The sequence below is a fragment of the Poromitra crassiceps genome, assembly GCF_964638095.1.
Source record: "Poromitra crassiceps genome assembly, chromosome: 28".
NCBI lineage: Eukaryota > Metazoa > Chordata > Actinopteri > Beryciformes > Melamphaidae > Poromitra > Poromitra crassiceps.
Window position 1 is genome coordinate 14,682,644 of NC_139651.1, and position 27,401 is coordinate 14,710,044.

Genomic DNA, 27,401 nt, shown 5'->3' on the forward strand with positions numbered 1-27,401 from the left:
AGAGATGTTCTTTAGTCTTAGCCTACTTCATGGGATATGTAGGATAGGCTACCCTTGCACATGAGCAACATTCAATTAACATATTTTTGAATGAAGTTTGGTGTGATATTCTCTCCATTCATTAGGAAGGTGTGTCTGCTGAGTTATCTGTCTCAAGCAACACTCAAGCTTGGATTTGTGCAGGGCAAGCATTTGTTGCACTAATTCAACTTGTATTGTATTATTATGAGATTATATCTGTCTTTCCATTATGCCATTCCTTATTGTCAAGCAGTGAGACTGTTATTTTAATTAGGCTAAACGTCTTTGTAAATAGGTATTTTATAGTTTATTTACATTTTCTTTTGTTACTTACATTACGATTTCAAGCAAAAATACTAATACTAAAATGTTATATCTCTTATTATGCATGTACTGAGACAAATGTGTTTTGACAGCTCACAGACAAGTCACAACTTAGAGTATTTTATTGTAACTGTAATTACAATAGTCTATGGCAAGAGATGGACAGAGAACAATATCTCATAAGGGACATCAAGGGATTGGCTTCATATGCTGACATCAGGTTATCAAAGAGCTCATGAGGAAATATCCTAGTTAAAACAGGCTCTGTCACCTTGTGGCACATGATCGATCACAGAATATCAACATGAATCCTACATACATGTACAGTATCAACAGTAGGCTAAAAGAGTTGGTAAAAAAAAATCTCCACAGCTCGCTAAATAAAATGTGCAGTTTCTTTTTGCTCTAAAGATCAGAGCAAATCATGTCCCTGTAAAAAGTCAAATCTTTTGTCATATCTTACTCCAGATGACAAAACGTCTTGGTAGGCAGTAACATGTAGGCTCTTTTCCGCAGGCTTCCCTCCAAGACACAATGAAACAGGTCCATATTGCAGGTGCTTTTCCAGTACATTACATAAGAAGAATACAATTAAGACAGTAAGATATAGCATAATCACTATTGTAGTGTGAAAACCTCATAACTCCATACTTCACTTCAGCTGATGGATTTCATGGTCATGTATATGATTGATAATCTAAAAATGTAATAATAATAATACATTCTAATAGGCTCAGGGCCGTGACTTGGGGGTCATTCTGTATTTACAACTCAGTCAATAGGGGCTAGGATCTATTACATTCATAACTATACTAGAGGCATTCACTGAATGTAAGACTGTACATTTTGATGACATCTACAATTAGGGTTTCTAAATGATATCCAGTCACCTCCACATTATATGCTTTTTGCAGTAAGAAATATAATCATGAAATATTATCCAGTCTTTGTGCTTGAATATTCAAATAACTGCAGCTTTAGAACCACGTCATAGGTTTTATAAAGTTAATAAGGCAGGTTAGTAAAAATATTGATAAAGTGTTGCCTTTGGGTTCCACTGATATTCTGTCACATTTTGTATGACAACTGGAAATACTAGGGCCTAAAGGTTAGAGAAGTGGGCTTGTGATCAGTCACCGTGTTGTCGCCAACTTTTGCAAAAATGCAGCGGAACAGCCCTTTAAATTGGAATTCCAACTAGGAAACTCTCCAGAGTGGACAGAACAGAATGTGGGGTCACATGATCAGGATGTGGGGTCACGTGATCATGATGTGTTTACCAGGCTAGAGCATTCATGCATGCTCATCCAAACCCTTCCCTCACACAAAAAATAAAAATAAAATAATAAAATAAAATAATAATAATAAAAAGCAAAGGTGTGTGTGGTTTTGTGTGCTTTTTATAAGCGGACTGAATGCCCATCTACTTCCCATCTCCTGGAACCTTTAACTAGGCAACTTCGCACGCTGGCAGTTCCAAATGGCAGTGACTGACCGGGTCACTGAAAAATGTTACCTTCATTTCAGAGAAATCCTTTAAGGTGACGTCAGTAAACTCCACACAGGCAAATATGTCCAGTGTCTCTGGTTAGGGGGTTTTTAGACTGATAAAACACATCTCGTTTTCCATAATAAAGCTTGCCTAGTGCAGCTTTACGAATTCCAGTTTGTTGGAATGAGTAATAATGTGACTTTTGCTTCCAAAACCAACTGGCAGTGGCAGAGAGCACTGTTAAGGCTAATGTACACCGCCTCCAGAACAGATGCGGCACGGCTGCGAACAGGCCCACACACTCATGTCATCTGTCAGACGGGATCCGATCAAAATAGAACGGGTGCGTCATTTTTCGGTACCGCATGTATCGCCCATCAATTAACATGGGCGAGAGTCGATCTGGCAGTTTTGGCCGGATCCGCAACGCAGCCGTAACGCATCTAGGTGTACATTGCCTGTTAGCCTTTGCATTCATACAAACGCCTCTGAGTGACGTGAAGCCTGGACAAGAAACAGAACAAGAGAACAGGTTGCTTGACACAGACAGATTAAAAAAAAGCTCTTTCAAAGCCTTTGCCAACTGTCCAAACAATGAAGGCAAATGTTTATAAAAGAAAAAGGAAAAAAGCTTATTTTAGCTTGTCAATATTGCATATTCTAAAAAGTATACATAAATTCCTGCATTGTATTTAATTGTGCAAAAAATAAAAAAAATGCCTATCTGAGCTTTAAATATATCAGGAGAGAGGTGAGCTGAAAAGGTGAGTTGCTGTGTGTGTGTGGGGATATGTGTGTGTGTATGTGGAGATGTGTGTGTGTGTGTGTGTGTGTGTATGTGGAGATATGTGTGTGTGTGTGTGTGTGTGTGTGTGTGTGTGTGTGTGTGTGGGAGGGGGGAGGCGGGGGGGCGGGATCAATGGATAGATAGGGATGATAAATTGCCTGCAAGCAGCATGTAATTGCTCGCCTCGGCTTGTGAAAAATTGTACTCATTTTGCGGTAATTGAATGCACATTAGATGAAGTGTCAGCATCCTACATTACAAAAAAAAGAGAAGAAGAGACGCCCATTCGATGTGACTTTCTGCTGATAGAGGGAAACACCTTGAATATATCTCACAGAGAGGAAGTTCTGCTCAGCAGCACCATGTGGACGGAGGGTCTTCCATACAAATGCTGCATTCAAGTCCCATGGGAAAGATGGGAGATGTACTGTAAGCTTGCTCATTGAGAATGCTGTTCACATGACAGTGTAGCTTTCATACACACAAAGAGTTCACATCCGCTCTCCGGCGTCACATGCAGGGAATGACAAGATTCACTTCAAATGAAATCAACAAAATGGACAGTTTTGATCGTGTCATTTTGTGATCACAGATCTTAAAATGCTATGGCAGGACACAACTACTCTGCTTTGTAGCCGACATTGGAATGTTTGGTTTGCGTGGGCTCAAACGTATCACGTGAAGGAGTTCCAACATGTGAACACCATCAGGTCACTCCGTTGATGATTCCCATACGACGTGAATGCAGCAGAAGCTTTGTGGCGATGATGGTGAACGGTCAGTTGCTATAGTATCCAGCTGTGTGCGATAAAGTGTTGTTAGCCGTGTTTTACGGCTAGTTGTCGCCGGCGGTTGTTTTTTTTCCGAGTTAGCAGTTGGCGGCGTTGAAGTGAGAGGTGGGGCGCGAGCGGGGCTGCTGGGGGCTGTGATTGGCTGACGGGGAGGAGGAGGTGTGGTTGTCCCGTGCCGTGTGCCTCTTGCCCTGCTCCTCCTTCATGAACAGCTCCACCATGAGGATCTTCTCCTTGTGGATCTGCAGGCTGATGTCCTTGGGGATGTCTGGGATCAGCCAGTCCACAAAGTCGCTCATCAGCATCACCACGTTCTGCACGGGGGGACACACGGTGTCGGAGTTGAAGTTACACAAACATTTCTTGAGCCCATGGCACACCGATCAAACAGTCTACACAGCTGTTTGTTTGGTGTGCCACGATGACTGTCTGTCCTTGTTTGGAGATGTTTGGAGATGTTTGGTCAGGTTCCACCTGTTCAATTCTTGTTTGTCTGTGTGTTTTTAGTCCATGGCACACCAATCAAACATTATCCTTTGACTGGTGTGCCATGCCATGCCTGTTTGAATGGTGTGCCATGGGCTTTAGAGGAAATGTATAGAAATAATCACAGTTGTTGAGATAAACCTAAATAGGTGGAGCCAGAGAACCACAGGAAATACAGTAACTATCCCAACAACCACAGACACCAGAGTCCAATGGAGCCTGAGCAGCGCTATTGAACTTACTGTATGGGGCAGTTTCATTTCAGTGAATGGGACCAATCAAAATGAGGCTTATTCAAGTCAGAAGTAGTATTGTCAATTCTGTCGACTGATACAGTCTGTAAAGAGCAATCGCAGACTTGAATGACAGCATATATCACACACTACATATTGGCACATATACAAATGGATTGTCCTTTTTTAAAGATATATACTGTATATATTATATATATATATACACACACACACACACACACACACTCGCTCTCTCTCTCTCTCTTCCCTCTCTATCGGACAGGAAAGTAGGTAGCCAGGATATGTAAGGAGAGAGAGAGGGCAGGACATGGGGCAAAGGGCCACAGGTCAGATTCTAACCCGGGCTGAGCCTTTGTGGTACAGTACGGGCTCTACCAGCTGATCCAGCGGGGCCCCACATGGATTGTCCATTTGATGAACAATTCAGTACTTGCTTTCATCTGCTTTACGCAGTGTTGAGTCCAGAACGAAGGACATTTTCAAAAGAGCACTGCTTCTGTTCCTACAGTACTTCTAAAAGAGCACCACCTCTGTTCTTCTACAATCTCCTGGGATACCCATCTTCAAACCCTGGATTCAGAGGTGCAGATACAAGGTGCATAGCAATCGGCTCATATCAGGACGGATATGCCAAATATTCCTGGAGGAGAAGCAGGAACCCTGAGGCGATGTTCTCTTGCTTCCGCAGGCTCTATCAGAGATTCCCTCAGCACATGGTGCCTTCAGCCTCAGGAAATCAACTCCTATCTAAATCTTTCAAGCCATAAATCGATCAAATATGAATGACTCGATTGCATGTTGGTTTTCTCGAGGATGCCGCACAAAACTGCTTTTGCCCAATGCCAACACACAGATCAAATATACATGTCAAACACTGTGGAACATGCCCTGTGGAAGATATATGTTATATAATTAATATGTGTGCATATTAATGTGTGTGTTGAACTTGTCTCGAACCTGAAAGACAATAACGAAGGCGAGGCGTGCTGCCAGAATGGCCCAGAACTCCTTGGAGAGTTCATATGGTGTGTTGGACGAGGGAGGTTCTCTGTAGTCTTTATATCTGGAGAGAGGCACAGAGAAAAAGAGGACAAGTCAATTGATTTGATAATGCATTCAACTGTATTTCATTTGGAGCTTCATAATTGATCCATCCTGACAAATGGACAATAACATTTTGGGGGGAAACACCGTCTATACTACATGTACTGTATTTTAAATGAAAAGGATCTAATTTAAAATGGTAAATATTGATCTAAAATATTGGCTATTGGCAGCTTCAGTCGAAAAATATTGGTATTGGACTTCAACACCCAAGATCAGTTGAAGCCCCGTCTTCATACACGGCAACCAGCAGGAGACTGAAACCGTACCTGCACATTTCCACGCTGTAGCCCAGGTGCATCGGCTGGAGGGGCCCTTTGTCTGCCTCGAAGTCGTGGACATTGAAGTAAGACAGGGTGTGATTGACGAAGCCGTGCATGGAGCCGTCAGGGCTGTACATGTACTGGTAGACCAGCCGCGGGATGAAGTCAGAGGTGAAGGAGATGACGAAGGCCTGGGAGGGAGCAAAAATCTTAACTGAGTGGATAGCATAATTATCATCTAGTCCATGGGGTCAGCAACCACCTCTGGCACGCAAAGGGTTAACCACTGGCGTGGCACAGTAGCAATAAGTGCGCAATTGAGATTTTTTTGTAGAAATGTGTGAAGTGCCCTGTCAAATTACCTACTTCACAGCCATTTGCAATTGTGCGGCATGTTATTTAGGATATTTACGGTAGTGACCCACTCTCTGCCTTCCATGGCAGCAGCAGAGCAATCTAAGAGACACCACTCTCTTACTAGATTGCTCTGCTGCTGCCATGGAAGGTAACCAATCAGAGGCAGAGAGTGGGTCACTACCGTAAATATCCTAAATACGTGGCTCTGGGCAGCAGAAAGCAGATGAAAAATGCCAGCGCAGAAGACAGAGAAGGTCTGTGCTGTGTATCAATTCAATTCAATTTCAATTAAATTTTATTTGTCCAAAAGTGCTGTGTATCTTGTATAGTGCTTTCATTTCAATCTCTGATTTTGGAAGGCATAACGTTAAATGTTGATGTGTCATTAATCTTGGTGTGTCACACTGATTGACAAGCAAAATTGAAAACGGCACCTCATACCAAAAAGGTTGCCGACCCCTGATCTAGTCTTTCGGTGAGAGTGACTGACCAGGTAAAACTGGTTTTTACCAAAGTTGTAGTGCAGAGTAAGACCTCCCAAACTCACTTTACCTACCATTTCTGCTTGCCGTTTAAGCGAATGTACATCTTCATGACTTAAATTCATATAGTCTCCATGGTCGTATTATCAGACTGAAGTCAGTTATGAGCATATGGTCTTCTAAGGGGGAATAATGCATAAATGTAGAAAAACAGCAAATGTAGAGACTTTCCGGGAAATGTATACATTTTCCAACAGACCAGTAAATCTGTACATTTCCTGCGTACAGTACCTACATTGATGCTTTTTCTTTTTAATACAGTATAACAGATTTATCTTTATATCGGTGGTTATTTGCCTTGATCAATAACAGTCTGGAGGTCACGGTTTAGCCTCTTATTAAAGCCATGACACTGATGAAAGAGACATGTAGGCCAGACAGCGGTGAGGAGACTGAGGATTGAGTCAATTGAGTCATGGATTAAGGAACACAACTGTAGGAAAGAGCTCCTCAGACGTTGTACAGTTAGTTCTTGGAATTCTTGGTTATTTAAAGGGACATTGCGTAAATCGGGGCTTGCAGATAAATCCTGGGCTGTGCCGTGCTGGGCTGTGACGAAACCTCTGGAATATCTCTAGTGAAACTCTTAGGAACTCTTGTGACACCCAGGTGATGTTTGGGGCTATCCAATGATAACATCTCCACAAAGCCTTTGTTTGTCTGAGCTGTCATTTCTCAACGATGTGTTAAAGCGAATTCTTTCAGACGAGCCCTGGCAGGCTCTCAAAGTGCAGCGATGGCATCAAGGCAAGCTGACTCACATTGACGATGACTGCTACCTTACTGAGGCCTCTCAGGAGGTTGTACCAGATCCCTGCAGAAAGACAAGAACGCTCATTAGGATGACAGACAGCAACAGCTTCAAGTTGCAATGAAACAGAAAGTGTCAACCAATGGGATATCAGTTAGGGAGAGAGAGGCGGAGCAGGATTATTGTCTGTGGTGTTTTATTGGTTCAAATTTTTATTTGTCTCCTGGTACCCAATTTAGTCACCACTAAAGAATTAGCCTGGGTAACTAAATATTTCCCATTTTCCAGGAAGTTAAGTAATGACATTTGTATATAAAGATACAATTAAAATATTTTTGATTGGGGGGGGGGGGGGGGTTTTTGCAGCATGGTATTAGTTCAAATTTTTATTATTTCAGTGTGACTTTTAACATACTTTACGGTATATGAGGTAATTTAAGATGTGCCACCACTAGGTGGCACAAACACCAAAGGCAGGAGAAGTGGTAATCTAATCCCATAGCATGTTGTTTCACCTGTTGTTGAAATATTATACATGATACTACCAAATGTAGCCAACACCACTCGCATTAGGTGACGGTCACAACTACTCTGTCAGAGTTGCTGATGTAAAACACTGAACACAGTAGTGGTTTCACAGACTAGTCAACTAATAACATATTTGTTGAACAATCATCTTCTACATCATTGGTTCCCAAACGGCCTGGTGGTCCGCCAGATAATTATTATTATTATTATTTTCTTTTACAGACAACGGTTTTTACATACACATTAACCCTGAGCAGTTGCCGGATTGGGCCGATTTCCAGAAATATCGCGATATTTGGGAAACATCACAATTTTGAACCTTTACTTTCAGAGGCTGCAGCAGGCTCAGTTTTAAAGCCAGAGTGAAGTTTCTGGTATCATATGAAACTAGAATACTTAAGGAATGGATTTGTACCAACCATATCATACTAGCTTGTCAGGAAGGTAGCTAAATAACACTCCAAATTTAGCCTACATTTTGGCGAGGGAAAAAAACTTTTCAAAGGTGTCCTCTTTTTCACAGCCTAATGTTGGCAAGTGTGTGTGTGTGTGTGTCTGTGTGTGTCCATTTTGAACCAGCTAGTAGCCTTATATTGGTATTTAGTTCATCTGCTGCTATTGCATACTTAAATCAAACCCAAAATTGAGAATATTATTTATTGTCAGACATGGTTTTGTCCAGAATGTCATGTCTGTATTGTAGGTGGAGAGATAACAGTGAAACTATGATCAAAACAACCATTATTCAAAATTCTCTAATTGGGCTAACTTCTCATAAAGGAAACTATGCTGGAGTTGAACAATTCATCAAATTGCTGGGGACCCCCTGGAAACCCCCTCAAGGACCCCCTGGTGGTCCTCGGACCCCACGTTGAGATGAACCACTGGTTTCAGTGACACTCGTCGTCTCCTCTAGTTGAAGTAGGGGACACATACCGATGTCTTTGGCTCGGACGGCGATGGGTCTGCGCAGCTCCATCACAAACTTCTTGGCGTCCAGGCGGATCTCGATGATATTATTGAGCAGAGCAAAGAGTGGAGCCAGAGGGAAAGAGGCCACGAACAGAGTCACCATCCCAAACTGGATGACTGGAGGCAGACAAGAGGACAAAGCACCAGTTCATCTAGCATATCCATACATTGCCTTTTGCTCCAGATGGGGAACTGATTCTGGATACACTGGACGATTAAAAAATTAACATTAGAAATGGCTTTATGTGAGTGGCTAAAAGACAACACACAAATCTGTTGAATCTCATGCCAAATTCATTTATTTATGAATGAATTTATTTGTGTATGTTGTTGTAGATGTTTTGTGGTTCTTGTTTTTCTTGTATGTTAAAACTTTTAATAAAAAAATGGATCACAAAAAAAATTGGCAAATTGTCGGTGGAAGTTGAGCTGTGGGACATTGAGTGTGGACAGCCAAATTTGTATGTAAAAAAAAAAAAAGACGATGGATATCTGCCCAAAGCGATTTCAAATCGGACGAATATCTGTGAAAACGGGTGACGGTTAAAGTGTTAAGACTACGTCATCTCAGCTGGGACACACCCAAATATTAAATCATAAACACCACAATGATCTAAATAAATAACTCAATGAAATAAATAAAACATGCAATGAAATAAATAAAAACACAATGAAATAATTAAATACATTTATTTATTTCATTGTGTGTTTTATTACACCCACGTCAACTCTGAAAGAACAGCTCTGACAGAAAACTGTCAAACCAGTGAGAAACCCAAAAAGCAGCAGCCTCACAGCAGTATATATCCAGACACAGATAAGCACTCCTGAGAGGGAGTCACAACAAAGTAAGTGAGCACTTTGTCTGCCTTGCTGGGAGGACATATCATCATAGGGCCCAGATATCCACACTACAGACATCAGGCTTTAGATGCTACCCTCCTACCCTGATCTCGTGCATTAATCCTCTTCCTGCTGGCACATAGTGTAAATGAAACGATGGAGGCTGTTTGTGTCTCCCTGGCTGCTGCCTGTCAGTGGTTAAGCCGAGAGCCCTTGAAGCAGCCTCTCCAGCAATCATGAGGATTAGCTGATGGATGGGACCAGCTCCACTTGCAGATTGGAGCTCGAAGGGCTCATTATACTCGAGCAAGGCTATGCGAGGTGGAGCTCCGCGAGTCACGTGCGGACCTCACACTGGGCCAGATGCTTTTATACTGCAGAAGTGATCAGCATGTTACATTGTACAATGATAATAGTGAGAACAGCGCGTGAAAAGTCGCAATGAAACGCTATTATGTGCAGTACTGAGTGCGCTTTCTTTCACACTCAAACGACCGCACATCAGCACATGAATGAATCACCAAACTTGTTTTTACTGAATAGCCGCTTCAGTTCTCAGCCCTGATAGCCTACTCTGTGCTGATTTTAATCTCTCTCAACCATGCTCTCAACGCAACACATGTACTTGGTGAAATGACTATAGACGAACAGTTGCAAATTAAAGTTTAGCCTACCACATGGGTCAAGAAATGTGGTGAAAACACAGCTCAGTGTTCAGGGCTCAGTGGCTCGAAAGCGGCCATGTTTGGAGAGAAGCCGTGCGTGCGGAGGTCGCGCTGTGAGAAAAATCTTCAGGTACGCGGTGGGCGGCCTACGGGGGTCGCGCCCAACACATTGACGTCATTTGACGGTCGCGCCCCTCGCTCCTCCCCCGCGCCCTTCGTGGCACAGCAAGTATAAAACAAGCTTTAGGCTGACTGGCCATATAGCATTTTCTTCTGAGCGCTAGCGTCTTTTTTTCCCCAATTGTTCATAATAAAAAAGCGCTTGACAATCTCTGAACTTTTCAGAAAGGCGTCCGAGGCGCTGGATGAAGTGGACCTCAGCGCCCTGCCAGAGAAAAAACACTATGGACACACACCCTCAGTTCTACAGACATCTCTGGGAGGCAGTGCTACTCTGGAGGCAGAAACAATGACATTGGGTTGTGTGACAGTAATAATCTGTGGCGCTTATCATTTTTCTACTCTCTCTGTCACCAACTGATTCATATAACACAGAAGTTGATTGGACTCATACCCAGTTCACAAAGAGGCAACATTTTTACAGCTTCCGAGCCCTAGAGTGGAGCGCTACACTGATCTCAGGCCATTACATGTTTCTCGTAAACCTTATTATAGACTTCATGCATCAGTTGTTTCTGCAGGTCCTATCAGTAATATAGCACTCCTAACTGACTGGTGTCAGATTGGTCTTGCTGGGTTCGGGGGTGGGGGTGTGGTATGGGGGGTTATGATGTGGACAGATGGAAGAGCAAATACAGCTTTAGTCCATAAAGTGAGGCTACATGACAATAAGCTGCTTGAGCATTTGGATACTGTGCAGATGATATAGAGAGGCAAAGTGACCGCCTACTTCCTGCTTCAGCACTGTACCAGAGGTTTTCTTCCGCAATTTATTTTCCCACAGACATTTCGTAAAATGCTTATAAAGATAGTTTTACTTGGTCAAACCAAACGGTTCAGCTATATTTATAATTGGGAGAGACCATAGAACATTTCACTCGGACCAAAACTAAAAAAAAACCAACAACATCGAAAAATATTTTCTTTAAACCCGTATTTCTTTTATGTTTTGGTCGGAGTGAAATGTTATGAGGTGTCTCCTGTTTCACATATATCTGAACCGTTTGGTTTGAACAAGTAAAACTCTTCTTATAAGCATTTTACGAAATGTCTATGAGAAAATAAATGGTGGATGAAAATCTCTGGTACAGTGCTGAAGCAGGAAGTGACGTTCCACTTTGGCTGTCTATTACCGTATAAACACTGGCATGCCACTGACAGAAGAACTCTAACCGACTTCAGTTCAATCAATATTTTTTTGCAATACTCTTTTCCAAATAGCAACCGTGGAAGACGGTAGCACAGACCGGACCATAATGCATTTAAAAGCAGAAATTGATTGATAATCGCTTTTGCCATTATTGCATCAGCATAATTATACCTACAGTTAATACAGTACAAACAAAGCTTTTCCCTCTAGTGGGCTGTTTGGTTCAAACGGTTATTGTTATTTGGCCTCCTGGTGGAGCAATTATGATCATAGACACCATAGACAATGAGCTGTGATCAGCCACATTAAGATAAGTTTAATCCACTCATAAAGCACAGTACCACACACACACACACACACACGCACACGCACATACACACACACACACACACACACACACACACACACACACACACACACACACACACACAGAGTTATCAGTGGAATACGTTCATAAATGCAATTTTGAATTCAATGGTTTGCGCTGTGTGCAGCTACAGTAGCAATTACCATGTAGCGATAGCCCTAGTTTATTGGAAAGTATAGAAGAGATCATTACGGTCGATTTTTTGTCATTAGGTTCAATAGTCCATCTGCTCGTTGCACACAATCTGCCAGTGTGGGGAAAGAGTAATTGGCGCTCTTCTCTACACACGCGCGGACACACACACACACACACACACACACACACACACACACACACACACACACACACACACACCCACACACACACACACACACACACACACACGCACACACACAATTACAGTGTGTAGAAAATCAATCAAGCCAATTACTCACTGTATCAAGACACAATACAGACAAGACATGAATAATTGAGACATACAGTACCTAGGCTCAGTCTGACCCCTGACCCCTAGCCCCCCGGGCACTTACATCCTTTAGAAACGCTGCACCTTTACTTTACCAAACATGTGATCATGGTGTCTGCTATCCAGCCTCGTTAAGGTGCGTTCACACCGACCTATTAAAGTTTGTCGCTGGCGTCGAGTTTACATACAAAGTCAATGCAAACGAGCGATTGAGCGTATATTCGCCTGGGAGAATAATCGCTGGGCGTCCGAGCGGCAGAGACAGAGCGATAGGGAGAAAATACGCTCGTCGCTCAAGATGAAATATTCCAACTCGAGCGAAAATACGCTGGCATCAGTCGCTCGCTGTTCAATGCTGATTGGCTGCCGTGTGAGAGTGAGTCAAGGATCACTCTGGCTTGGAACAAACCGCTGGTTTATTGTGTTGCAACAAACCGCATTGACAGGCTGACAGCTGACATGAAGTGAAGTCTGTACTACCGGTATGGAGCTCGCATTAGGAGCACGCTGATAGGCTTTAGCTTGTAAACAATGACGGTGGCTCGTAGTGGACAAACAGCATGACATTGCGTAACGTTATATCCCCCACATGTCCGTCATTTCGCGTGCCTGTTGATGAGCGATTTAAACAGAGCGACAGAGCGATTCCAAAGGGTTGACTTGAGCGACAGAGCGAAAAATAAATATCTCGGTGTGAACACAGCTTTACAGTGAGCTTCTGGTGTGTGTATATACGCTCGTGCGCTGAGTGGTGTGTGTATATACGCTCGTGCGCTGAGTGGTGTGTGTATATACGCTCGTGTGCTGGTGTGTGTATATACGCTCGTGCGCTGAGTGGTGTGTGTATATACGCTCGTGTGCTGGTGTGTGTATATACGCTCGTGCGCTGAGTGGTGTGTGTATATACGCTCGTGTGCTGGTGTGTGTATATACGCTCGTGCGCTGAGTGGTGTGTGTATATACGCTCGTGTGCTGGTGTGTGTATATACGCTCGTGCGGTGAGTGGTGTGTGTATATACGCTCGTGCGCTGGTGTGTGTATATACGCTCGTGCGGTGAGTGGTGTGTGTATATACGCTCGTGCGCTGAGTGGTGTGTGTATATACGCTCGTGCGCTGGTGTGTGTATATACGCTCGTGCGCTGGTGTGTGTATATAGCTCGTGCGCTGGTGTGTGTTTGCATATGACTCACTCATCTCCATGTACTCTGGGCTGAGGCCGATGAAGGGACCCAGGAAGTGGTCCTTCTCATGCCGCTGCATGCTCTTATTAAGCTCATCCTCCTGCTCCGAGTCCTTCGCAGACTTCCTCTTCCGGAGCAGTTTCTTCAGCTTCCTGCACACACCCAGAAATCAACGACATTTACTATAGGTTGAGGCCACGTCTCGTCATAGACGCTGGTTTAGCTGGCTCAGCCTGGCTGGGGGCGTGGTCAGGGTGGGGTAAATTCCCCCGTTCTATCCATTCAGCAAAGTTAGAATTTAGCTGATAGCCCAGCCCAGGCAGACACGATCGGGGATTTAACCACCGCAGTATACGCACATCTGAGCAGACGTCTTGTGTTCTGCTCTAGAAACCCCAAACCTGTAGTTTAGAGCCGCAGCGCCGTCTTTTGGTGAGTCAGCCCATGAGACATATTGGTGGTTTTACCCCACTCGCGCGCCAGGCAGCCGTTTAACATTTTGTGGGCATTCCCAGACATGCCCCCCCCCAATCCTGGCGTTCTCCTATGTCACGTGCATGGTTGCGTGTTGCACAAAAAGATCGTATATACGGAAGATGAACACTCCAACTTACTTCCTTGACAGCTACTGTAGATCCACATTTTTCTTCTCACCAATTCTCAATGGCTTCCTTGTTTTGCTCGGCAGTACAAAAAAACTTTAATTCGGCGATTTTTTACATTGTTGTCTGCGCAGCCCACCACACAACAGCTTTTAGCTATGTTTAATTCAAGGAAAATGACGCTGGTGTGTGGGAGTGAATGGCACGCTTTCCCCCGTGATGGGCGTGGCCTATTTCATGCAGTGTCTCTATTGTTACTGTAACACACACCCAGGAATCAATGACATTTACTATTGTTACTGTAACTAAGTAGCTTTTTCCTGCACTTCCACTTCCACCCATTATCTCAGGCTTTATTGGACAGGCACAGTGAGCGCAAGAGCTGCTGACAAGCCGCTGTCGAAGCAGACTAGAGCCAACGATGCGGAACACGCCCAGACATGGCCGACGGCCGACTGTCGGCTTGGTGTGTGTGGGGCTTTAGATCTTAATGTGGAATTATGCTGATTTAGTATTTCATTTGTTTATTTATTTATTGTTTGAGTATGAGTCACTGTATGAGTTCAGGATGGTGTAACCTTGTTCGCAGGTAAGGCGTGTCTGTGAACCAGACAAGTATTCCAACAATTCAATTCAGGTGAAAGTATGACAGAGTGGGTGTTACATAACTGCTTGGCTGGCTGGTTGACTCCATGTATGGTGAACAACTGCCATTCGACTTGCATTTTGCCTTGTGCTTGTGAACGTTACATGATGCTGATGTGTTCTCTGAATGTGTTAGTGCATGTTACACCGAATGATCTCTGCACTTACGGTATGCCAACCTCAAACAGGTTGTTCTGGATCAGCTGCTTGCCCAGCATGGTGATACACAGCTGGATGCACAGCTCCATGAGGCAGCCAGCGTGGGCACACTGGAGAGAGAGGGACACAGTGAGGGAGCGTCAGCCAGGGAGGAGAGAGAGGGACACACTGAGGGAGGAGAGAGAGGGACACAGTGAGGGAGGAGAGAGAGGGAGGAGAGAGAGGGACACACTGAGGGAGGAGAGAGAGGGAGGAGAGAGAGGGACACACTGAGGGAGGAGAGAGAGGGAGGAGAGAGAGGGACACACTGAGGGAGGAGAGAGAGGGACACACTGAGGGAGGAGAGAGAGGGACACACTGAGGGAGGAGAGAGAGGGACACACTGAGGGAGGAGAGAGAGGGACACACTGAGGGAGGAGAGAGAGGGACACAGTGAGGGAGGAGAGAGAGGGACACAGTGAGGGAGGAGAGAGAGGGACACACTGAGGGAGGAGAGAGAGGGACACAGTGAGGGAGGAGAGAGAGGGACACACTGAGGGAGGAGAGGGACACACTGAGGGAGGAGAGAGAGGGGCACACTGAGGGAGGAGAGAGAGGGGCACACTGAGGGAGGAGAGAGAGGGACACACTGAGGGAGGAGAGAGAGGGGCACACTGAGGGAGGAGAGAGAGGGACACACTGAGGGAGGAGAGAGAGGGACACAGAGAGGGAGGAGAGAGAGGGACACAGAGAGGGAGCCTCAGTGAGGGAGGAGAGAGAGGGACACACTGAGGGAGGAGAGAGAGGGACACACTGAGGGAGGAGAGAGAGGGACACAGAGAGGGAGCCTCAGTGAGGGAGGAGAGAGAGGGACACACTGAGGGAGGAGAGAGAGGGCCACAGAGAGGGAGCCTCAGTGAGGGAGGAGAGAGAGGGACACACTGAGGGAGGAGAGAGAGGGACACACTGAGGGAGGAGAGAGAGGGACACAGAGAGGGAGGAGAGAGAGGGACACACTGAGGGAGGAGAGAGAGGGACACACTGAGGGAGGAGAGAGAGGGACACACTGAGGGAGGACGGTAGAGGGTGAAAAGTCAGAGACAGAGACAGAGAGAAAGAAGCAGGCTCTTAGCGGCTCAAAGTGTCCAGACTTCTAACCAGTGTGAAGAGTGAACAGCTGTATGGACCACATAGTGCACATCGTCACCTTCATCATGTGTACAATGTTGAGTTTGAGTGCATTGAATTACCTCCTCCATTCTGTACGATCCAACTACATACAGATAGCTTCCTGGACGCCCAACAAGCCTGTGGAGCAAACACAGCTATCAAATATCCTCATTCTATCAGACGGGTAGAACAGGTGTTGTGTGATCATGTTCAGTATATTTACTTTACCATCATTTACTTTATATTGACTACTTATTATGCATGCATGCACTCATGGTGCAGTGAGATGCTTTGGATAAATGGCAGATATGATGCTAATTTGCTAACATATGTTTATTAATAATGGATTCATCATGCAAGTACACAAAACAGGTGAAAGCAGACAACACAAACGAGTACACAGGTTACTAATGACACACACAATCTTTCAAATGATTCTTTAAAGGAAAAGGCAATGGAAATCCATGAATGGGTGAGTGAGTGAGTGAATCAGTGAGTGAGTGAGCGAGCGAGCGAGTGAGTGAGTGCGTGAGTGAATCAGTGAGTGAGTGAGCGAGTGAATCAGTGAGTGAGTGAGTGAATCAGTGAGTGAGTGAGTGAGCGAGTGAGTGAGCGAGTGAGTGAGTGAATCAGTGAGTGAGTGAGTGAGTGAGTGAGTGAGTGAGCGAGTGAGTGAATCAGTGAATGAATCAGTGAGTGAGTGAGTGAGTGAGTGAGTGAGTGAGTTAATCAGTGAGTGAATCAGTGAGTGAATCAGTGAGTGAGTGAGTGAGCGAGCTTTACCTTCCCCTGAAAAAGGCCAGATAGACGATGGGAGTGAAGGCATTGACAAACTTCAAGACGAACGTTTTGAAGATCAGGCGCTCTTCAAAACTCTTGTCTGTCTTTGGAACCTCTGCAAAAAGACCAGTTCAGACAAAAATGTGGATTTTCCTCCCACACATGTGGCTATTATAAAACGCAACTGTTATAATAATAACTCTAAAAAAAAATCATGCATAATACATCTGAATTTTAATTGAGTCTCCAACCGATGGTCTTCAGTTCATTATATTTTAGTTTATAACCCTGCTGCTGCATTTCTGCTGCATTTCCAGTCATTTACAATGTACATTTTCATAAATAAATAATACATGTATGAAAGACTGCTTAGCATTTTGCTAGATAAGTGAGAATATGAATAACTAAAAGAGCATTACTTACTCATTAACCAGAATGGTGCATTGTAATTATGCAACATTGTACAAGACGACCGTATGTTATTACTTTTATTATAATTAAACATTTACAATACTTTTTTACTTTACTATCAAACAGTCTCAACGTGCTTAAACAAAGATCCATGAATTTCATTTGGCCATTTCGGTTGGAAAAAGCATTTGATGAGATATATGTATGTCAGATGTAGATATATATTATGTCGTCAACCCTCCCTGTGACCTGTGCCTTCTTACCCAGTGTGGTGAGCCAGCGCGCAATGACGGCATAGATCTCATCGAGGATAATGATGACGATGAGGTTGATGATGGCGGCCGTGGTCTTCACGGTGGCTCGGATGTTGGAGCGCGCCGCTGGGTAGGAGCTCATGTGTAGCGCTGCTTTAATGCTGATCCTGTACAGGATGACCCCGAAGACTATGGCAAACGTCACACTGATCTAAAAGAAGAGAGAGAAGAAGAGAGAGGAGACTAAGGCAAACGTCACACTGATCTAAAAGGAGAGAGAGGAGAAGAGAGAGGAGACTATGGCAAACGTTACACTGATCTAAAAGAAGAGAAGAAGAGAGAGGAGACTAAGGCAAACGTCACACTGATCTAAAAGAAGAGAAGAAGAGAGAGGAGACTATGGCAAACGTCACACTGATCTAAAAGAAGAGAAGAAGAGAGAGGAGACTAAGGCAAACGTCACACTGATCTAAAAGGAGAGAAGAAGAGAGAGAGGAGACTAAGGCAAACGTCACAATGATCTAAAAGGAGAGAAGAAGAGAGAGAAGACTATGGCAAACGTCACACTGATCTAAAAGGAGAGAAGAGAGAGCAGACTATGGCAAACGTCACACTGATATAAAAGGAGAGAGAGAAGAAGAGAGAGGAGACTATAGCAAACGTCACACTGATCTAAAAGGAGAGAGAGAAGAAGAGAGAGGAGACTATGGCAAACGTCACACTGATCTAAAAGGAGAGAAGAAGAGAGAGGAGACTAAGGCAAACGTCACACTGATCTAAAAGGAGAGAGAGGAGACTATGGCAAACGTCACACTGATCTAAAAGGAGAGAGAGAAGAAGAGAGAGAAGACTATGGCAAAGTCACACTGATCTAAAAGGAGAGAGAGAAGAAGAGAGAGGAGACTATGGCAAACGTCACACTGATCTAAAAGGAGAGAGAGAAGAAGAGAGAGGAGACTATGGCAAACGTCACACTGATCTAAAAGGAGAGAAGAAGAGAGAGGAGACTAAGGCAAACGTCACACTGATCTAAAAGGAGAGAGAGGAGACTATGGCAAACGTCACACTGATCTAAAAGGAGAGAGAGAAGAAGAGAGAGAAGACTATGGCAAAGTCACACTGATCTAAAAGGAGAGAGAGAAGAAGAGAGAGGAGACTAAGGCAAACGTCACACTGATCTAAAAGAAGAGAAGAAGAGAGAGGAGACTATGGCAAACGTCACACTGATCTAAAAGGAGAGAAGAAGAGAGAGGAGACTATGGCAAACGTCACACTGATCTAAAAGGAGAGAAGAAGAGAGAGAAGACTATGGCAAACGTCACATTTATCTAAAAGAAGAGAAGAAGAGAGAGGAGACTATGGCAAACGTCACACTGATCTAAAAGGAGAGAAGAAGAGAGAGAAGACTATGGCAAATGTCACATTTATCTAAAAGAAGAGAAGAAGAGAGAGGAGACTATGGCAAACGTCACACTGATCTAAAAGGAGAGAAGAAGAGAGAGAAGACTATGGCAAACGTCACACTGATCTAAAAGGAGAGAAGAAGAGAGAGAAGACTATGGCAAACGTCACATTTATCTAAAAGGAGAGAAGAGAGAGAAGACTATGGCAAACGTCACACTGATCTAAAAGGAGAGAAGAAGAGAGAGAAGACTATGGCAAACGTCACACTGATCTAAAAGCAGAGAAGAAGAGAGAGGAGACTATGGCAAACATCACACTGATCTAAAAGGAGAGAAGAAGAGAGAGGAGACTATGGCAAACGTCACACTGATCTAAAAGGAGAGAAGAAGAGAGAGGAGACTATGGCAAACATCACATTGATCTAAAAGGAGAGAAGAAGAGAGAGAAGACTATGGCAAACGTCAGAAATATAAAGGCATCATGTCATTCTTCAGGCTGTGCAGACTCACCATGAAGCCCATCATAACCACAGTCGTCATGTAGACCGGCAGTCTGTCTGTGCATGTCAGCTTCACCTTCTCACCCTAAAACACACACACACACACACACACACACACGCACACACACACACACACACACACACACACACACACACACGCACACACACACATATAATTAAAAAGATTGTGGAAAAATCAATACAGTGAAATACCTCAGACCATATTTTGGTAGATACCGTACTGTAAAATGTCATCGTTACATCCCTAGTGTCCAGCTGTTTGAATTGATGTATATGTACATGCATGTGTATTATGCTTATGCTGTCACAACCCCATGTCTCTCTCCTTATGCCTGAAGCACACAGATGAGCACGCACACGCGCACACACACACACGCACACACGCACACACACACGCATACACACACACACACACACACACGCACGCACGCACACACACGCACGCACGCACGCACGCAAGCACACACACACACGCACGCACGCACGCACAAACACGCGCACACACACACACACACACACACACACACACACACGCATGCATTGCACGCACGCACGCGCACGCACACATGTTGGTGGCTCCAGTAGAGCAGCACAATTAACTCTGCCCCCTAGCTGACAGTCATGTTACATTCAAGCCTACTGACAACTGGGTCAACAAGCTAAGACTGTGTGTCTCTGTGTGTGTGTGCGCGTGTGTGTGTGTGTGTGTGTGTGTGTGTGTGTGTGTGTGTGTCTCTGTGTGTGTGTGTGTGTGTGTGCGTGCGTCCGTGTGTGTGCGCGTACCCTATGTGTATTCACAGAAAAGCAAGACATGACCTTGGCTCAAAGGCAGAGGCTGATCATGTGTGTGCGTGTGTGTGTGTGTGTGTGTGTGTGTGTGCGTGCGTGCGTGTGTGTGTGTGTGTGTGCGTGTGTGTGTGTGTGTGTGTGTGTGTGTGTGTGTGCATGTATGTGTGTGTGATAATATGAATATCTGGAAGAGAGTGGGAGAATTACGGGACTGGATAGATGACATTGACATTGACATGGCTTAGAGCAGCGGTTCCAAACCCCAGGCCACAACGCATTTGCTATGAAGCTAGCCATATCATTCGGCAAAAAAAACAAAAAACAAACAAAAATAAACATAATACATTATAGGCTATTTATGCGGTATACATTGAACTTGACCCGCTGACCAAACGTCTGTGTTGCAGCTACTGTAGTTAGCTTGAGGAAAAAACACAGGTAAAAAGTGTATCTTTGGAAGAGGGAGGGTCGATAAACAGAGACAGTAGAGGACGAGACTGCAAAAAGTAAACAAACAAAAAAGCTTCCTACAGAAGGAAATAGGCCGACCATGAGTCCCTTACAAATGACAGTGGGCTGAAAAATATCTGTGATATCTCTGCTCGCATTCTGGATCAAAGTCAAGGCTCAATATCTCGATATAGCAACGAAAACACCGAAAACTCATTGGGGAGGTCGCTGTCTCCCATCACTCCCCGGTGGGACCGTCTTGTTGCAGCCTGGGACTGGAGCCCAGTCATATTGGTGAGTTGTGTATATTGATGCCAGGAAACAAACAACACACTGTGTGTTTAATACCCATCAAATCCCCGTCAGGGTTAATCCCTGCAAAGCCCAAGAAGATCTGGAGGTTGTGTCGTTCATAAAGCGATTGAGGGGCCTATAAACACATCTACTATCCAATCGCATTATGAGGCTGAACAACACGACCCATTGACTATGGAAATGTGTGTCATCTAAAAATAATAATAACATTCATAATAATAATAATAACAATAATAATACTACAAATTGATAGCTAAAAATAATGTAATTTAGCAACTGAGGGTAACGTTAAGTTATCCTTTATTTATCCCCATGGGGAAATTCATCCTCTGCATTTGACCCATCCTCTACTAGGAACCTTCCTAGAACTAGGAGCAGTGGGGCAGCCACAGTGCAGCGCCCGGGGACCAACCCCAGCTCTTTTGCCAGTGCCTTGGTCAGGGGCACTGACAGGAGTATTAACCCTAACATACTGTACATGTCTTTGATGGTGGGAGGAAACCGGAGCACCCGGAGAAAACCCACAAGAACACGGGGAGAACATGCAAACTCCACACAGAAAGGACCTGGGACAGACTGGGGTTCGAACCCGGGACCTTCTTGCTGTGAGGCAACAGCGCTAACCACTAAGCTAACCACTGAGCCACCGTGCCATCCGGGTGTTACAGGGTTCAACCCTGGCTTAGAGAATAGACAGAGTATACGCATCAATGTATTAAAGGAGGGGAAAGGTAGGTAGGCTTAAAAAACTATAGGGAGGATTTGCAAGTTTGTCCCACCTGTCCTGTCTGTCTCAGGTCCACCTGTCTGTCTCAGGTCCACCTGTCTGTCTCATGTCCACCTGTCTGTCTCAGGTCCACCTGTCTGTCTCAGGTCCACCTGTCTGTCTCAGGTCCACCTGTCTGTCTCAGGTCAACCTGTCTGTCTGTCTCAGGACCACCTGTCTGTCTCAGGTCCACCTGTCTGTCTCAGGTCCACCTGTCTGTCTCAGGTCAACCTGTCTGTCTGTCTCAGGACCACCTGTCTGTCTCAGGTCCACCTGTCTGTCTCAGGTCAACCTGTCTGTCTGTCTGTCTCAGGACCACCTGTCTGTCTCAGGTCCACCTGTCTGTCTCAGGTCAACCTGTCTGTCTCAGGTCCACCTGTCTGTCTCAGGTCAACCTGTCTGTCTGTCTCAGGACCACCTGTCTGTCTCAGGTCCACCTGTCTGTCTCAGGTCAACCTGTCTGTCTCAGGACCACCTGTCTGTCTCAGGTCCACCTGTCTGTCTCAGGTCAACCTGTCTGTCTGTCTCAGGACCACCTGTCTGTCTCAGGTCCACCTGTCTGTCTCAGGTCCACCTGTCTGTCTCAGGACCACCTGTCTGTCTCAGGTCCACCTGTCTGTCTCAGGTCCACCTGTCTGTCTCAGGTGTGGTTGAATGATATTCATGATTACAGCGTGTTACCTTGGGGGTGTCATGCTCCTGTCTCAGTGTCTTCTGCATGACCCGGAACTCATAATCAGCTCTGTAGTGGTCCTGGAAGAGACGGCAGCGAAATGACATGTTACACCCAAACACATAGCATCCTGTACTGAGCCTGTTACACCCAAACGTGTGTGTGTGTGTGTGTGTCTGTGTGTGTGTGTGTGTGTGTGTGTGTGTGTGTGTGTTATTAACAGGCAGTGAGCACATTAGTGAACAGTGGACATGGTAAGCAAAGAGAAACAAGTCTGGAATGCAGCGGTCAGCAATGAGGCGGTCAGTACTGAGGCGGTCAGCACTGGAAAATAAAGCTGAGGAGGGTTAGAGGGGCACTTCAGGCCATTAGGTCCATGTGTCAGACTGACATACAGACAGACAGGCAGACAGACAGACAGACAGACAGACAGACAGGCAGGCAGGCAGACAGACAGACAGGCAGGCAGACAGACAGACAGGCAGGCAGACAGACAGGCAGACAGACAGACAGACAGACAGACAGAAAGCCCTGAAGGCAGATGGGACGGCTCAACCGCCTTAGACAAACAGTACAGACAGACACACCCGATACTGATGTTGTATGGTAATTAGACAGGCAGACACAAAAGCAAGTAAATCCCCAGAGTTCAAATGCCCAACTTTACAGCAGAAGTAAAGATGTTTACAGCCTGGTTAAAAAAAAACATTTGGGTTTAATATCAGAGTTCATAACAACTGGTTTAATATCACCGTTCATAACAGCTGTATGGGGGGTGAATTTGTAACTCACCCGTTTATACAGTCGAGCCGATGGCTACAAAAACAAGTCTGACTGTAGAGAAGTGAATGGGGAAAAGGGCCCAACTTCTCACATTCCATCAGCAAACACTTTCCTAATGAGTTTATGGTCTCAATCGCTCAAGTTTTCTTCAATGCAGCATCATTTTCATTGATAAATGCTCCCATGTAGAGTCAAATAGACGATAAAGCAGACTATGCTTTGGGGCGTGATTGACAGGTCGCCTGTCTAATGATTGCGCAGCTCACTGAGCACGGACCATTATAACTTATGACTCTGCTCATTCAAATATGGTCACTTCGGTCATATTCCGAATGTGTTGTATACATGATCAAAGAATCCTCCTAAAACCCGAATAATACTGGAATAACCCACGTCTTAATCGAATAATACTGGAATAACCCACGTCTTAATCGGAAAATGCTAAATTCGGAAAAAGGCCAAATTTGGAAAATGCAACTGGAATATGCTGTTTACATGACCCTTATCAAATTCAGAATATTGTCATTTTCCAAATAGTGGAATATTGTGTGCATGTAAACGTAGTCAATGGTAGACAGACATCCTCCTGTTTTTGCCCTTTTTCTATTCCAAATTCCCACGTATTGGGAGCAGAATTGTCTGTGTTTAACGGTGAAAATTCAATCGAAAGGAGAAAAGAGGAGAGGAGAGGAGAGGAGGAGTGAGAGGAGAGGAGAGGAGAGAGGAGAGGAGGAGTGAGAGAAGAGGAGAGGAGAGGAGAGGAGAGGAGAGAGGAGAGGAGAGGAGGAGTGAGAGAAGAGGAGAGGAGAGGAGGAGTGAGAGAAGAGGAGAGGAGAGAAGAGGAGAGGAGTGAGAGAAGAGGAGAGGAGAGAAGAGGAGAGGAGAGGAGTGAGAGGAGAGGAGAGGAGAGGAGAGGAGAGGAGAGGAGAGGAGAGGAGAGGAGAGGAGAGGAGAGGAGAGGAGAGGAGAGGAGAGGAGAGGAGAGGAGAGGGCTGTGAGTCAACAAACTGTCCCGCCCCTCGCTGCCATCAGCCGGCACATCGGTGTTGTTTTGAGTGCCCACGCTAATGAGAGGCCAGGGGAGGACCAGCATCAGGACTAACATCTGAGAGAGAGACAGTGAGGGAGAGAAGAGGGAGAGAGCGATACACAGAGAACCTGTGAGAGAGAGACAGTGAGGGAGAGAAGAGGGAGAGAGCGATACACAGAGAACCTCTGAGAGAGAGACAGTGAGGGAGAGAAGAGAGGGAGAGAGCGATACACAGAGAACCTGTGAGAGAGAGACAGTGAGGGAGAGAAGAGGGAGAGAGCGATACACAGAGAACCTGTGAGAGAGAGACAGTGAGGGAGAGAAGAGGGAGAGTGATACACAGGGAACCTGTGAGAGAGAGACAGTGAGGGAGAGAAGAGGGAGAGTGATACACAGAGAACCTGTGAGAGAGAGACAGTGAGGGAGAAAAGAGAGAGAGCAATAAACAGAGAACCTGTGAGAGAGAGACAGTGAGGGAGAGAGGGAGAGAAGGTGGAGAGCGATACACAGAGAACCTCTGAGAGAGAGACAGTGAGGGAGAGAAGAGGGAGAGCGATACACAGAGAACCTCTGAGAGAGAGACAGTGAGAGAGAGAAGAGGGAGAGAGCGATACACAGAGAACCTCTGAGAGAGAGACAGTGAGAGAGAGAAGAGGGAGAGAGCGATACACATAGAACCTCTGAGAGAGAGACAGCGAGGGAGAGAAGAGGGAGAGCGATACACAGAGAACCTCTGAGAGAGAGACAGTGAGGGAGAGAAGAGGGAGAGCGATACACAGAGAACCTGTGAGAGAGAGACAGCGAGGGAGAGAAGGGAGAGAGCGATACACAGAGAACCTCTGAGAGAGAGACAGAGAAGGAGAGAAGGGAGAGAGCGATACACAGAGAACCTCTGATAGAGAGACAGTGATGGAGAGAGCGATACACAGAGAACCTGTGAGAGAGAGACAGCGAGGGAGAGAAGTGGAAGAACCTGAGTCAGATTGTTAGAGACCCTGGGGGGAGGAGAAAGGCTTGGTGTTAAATAGCAGCAGCCATGGCAGAACGCATCTGAAACGGTGCGTCCAAAAGACAGAAGGTAAGTTCCTATATAAAGATGCTGCAAGCAATAAGAGATAACCAGATCCAAACCTTATGTTCCTCCTGCAAAATACAGCACACATAACACAAAAAAACACATAAGGAGAAAGAAGTTAGTCAAACAGTCATTCATATTTAACGCTTTGCATCTGAACACTAAAACATCATTTTCCTTCTCACTTTGAGACTCTTTAGAGGAAAAGACATGAGGAGAACATCAGAGGATTTTGTGTAAATGGGTGAGAACCTCTTAAGCTTGACCACTGTGCATGTTTGAGTTGATCCAATGGGTTTTATAAGGCGAAATTTTGCTCAAACCACAAAGGAGCATAAATCCTTTCAACTGAATTATAAAAGATGAAAATGACGACTATTAGAGTTCCAAGGCTTTTACATGACCACAGCCACAGTACGCAGGCCTACAATCACGAATGTCTCATTCTATTATGATGCAAATAATTACGCCAGCGCTGATGTGTTTGTGTGGGTACATGCCGCTGAAGGCTGACTCACTACAAGGACAGGGAGTGATACAGTCATATGCATATCCTGAGCCATTTCTTTGAGTTAGGGTGATTACTTTTTGGCTGTGGCAATAAGTTCGCTGAAATGACTCATCCGCCATTTATTTTCCCATACACATTTCGTAAAATGCGTATAAAAATGAGTTTTACCGGTTCAAACCAAACGGCACAGATATATTTAGAAACAGGAGAGATCGCATAACATTTCACTGGGACCAAAACTGCGGGTTTAAAGAAAATATTTTTTCGATGTTTTTTTTTTTTAAGTTTTGGTCCAAGTGAAATGTTCTATGGTCTCTCCCGATTATAGCGTTAGCTGAACCGTTTGGTTCGACGAAGTAAAACTATTTTATAAGCATTTTACGAAATGTGTATGGGAAAATAAATGGCGGCTGAAAATCTCTGGTACAGTGCTGAAGCAGGAAGTGACGTTCCACTTTGCCTCTCTATAAGGGTGTGAGAATGAAGTTATTTGTGGTGCTGACTGGTTTTGAGTTTCAAGGATTTGGGAAATATTCGACACAAGTGGACGGGTCACAAATTGAAGATGCTAGTTTCTGCTGGAGACACATGCAGGGTTCTATTTGCAATTTTGTGACTGCAATTTTCTAGAAAACATTTAATTTCCAATGCAATGTCACAAGTCAAATCTAAGCTCCCGTCTCTCACAAAAGAAAGAAATATTAGAAATGTGATGTTGACTCGCCGGTGAAGGAGTCTCCAAAATGATTAGAAATCAAAGAAATACATGTTGTGGGTAGATCATAATTGTCTTTCAAGGCGTGTGCTAGTTTGGCTGTTACCTCCTCTTCCTCGAAGCCCGTCAGGTCCCAGACATAGTTGAGTCGCATCTGTCTTCTCTTCCAGTGCTCCATGAAGATCACCGCTGCAACCAAGCACACAGAGAGCTCAATCAACACAGGCTGAAGTCACAGTATTACAGGAAATCCCATAAGTCATATTTCAACATAAACTATCGTCGTCTTTAAGATAACACCTTGGAAATCCAAGCTGATGAAGCATGAGAAATGTGGCGTTTTATAGTGAACGGACGGTCTATTTTTTCAAATTTTTATTAAAAAGAATGATTTAATTTAAATGTCTGGAAGAGCTCCGAAATAAAATTGTCAAATCATATTTTAGTTGCTAGTTTGCGAATTGATATATTATTTGATTGTGATTATATAAATTATAAATGTAACTGATTGTGTTAGCAAATATCGTATCGTTGTCCAAATAATCTATATATCGTATTGTGATGAAACTTGTGATCACCACGCCTACCTTGCACATTGTCCGTTTTTCTACTTTGGCACATTCTACAAAATCTACACTACAGTATATCGGTAATATTTAATAAGGTGAATAGTATTTAAAATGCAGTCTATAGACCTTTTGTACATGTGTATGACCTTTGTTGCTTTGTTTGTTTGTTTGTTTCTTCTTTGCTGTAACCTACTGCTATTCTGTTTGAACCATTAACTTCCCCACAGGGATCAACATGGGCTCATCTTACTTGATGGCGTTAATGGTCACTGGTCT

The 27,401-nt window shown here is 44.6% G+C and overlaps 1 protein-coding gene across 1 annotated transcript in view; it reads right to left on the reverse strand.

The window, feature by feature from the left end:
* Nucleotides 1-446: 446 nt before the first annotated feature.
* ano1a (anoctamin 1, calcium activated chloride channel a) overlaps nt 447-27,401 on the reverse strand; it is a 79,198-nt gene continuing 52,243 nt past the window's right edge. The window contains exons 13-25 of the mRNA XM_083662411.1: nt 26,663-26,745; nt 22,451-22,522; nt 19,439-19,513; nt 17,535-17,736; nt 16,864-16,975; nt 16,161-16,218; nt 14,941-15,041; nt 13,535-13,677; nt 8,637-8,789; nt 7,183-7,235; nt 5,529-5,713; nt 5,113-5,218; nt 447-3,729 (exon numbers count right to left, since the gene is read on the reverse strand). Of these exons, the coding sequence (XP_083518537.1) occupies nt 3,493-3,729; nt 5,113-5,218; nt 5,529-5,713; nt 7,183-7,235; nt 8,637-8,789; nt 13,535-13,677; nt 14,941-15,041; nt 16,161-16,218; nt 16,864-16,975; nt 17,535-17,736; nt 19,439-19,513; nt 22,451-22,522; nt 26,663-26,745 (1,580 nt within the window). The 3' untranslated portion in view covers nt 447-3,492. The remainder of the gene's footprint in view (nt 3,730-5,112; nt 5,219-5,528; nt 5,714-7,182; nt 7,236-8,636; nt 8,790-13,534; nt 13,678-14,940; nt 15,042-16,160; nt 16,219-16,863; nt 16,976-17,534; nt 17,737-19,438; nt 19,514-22,450; nt 22,523-26,662; nt 26,746-27,401) is intronic.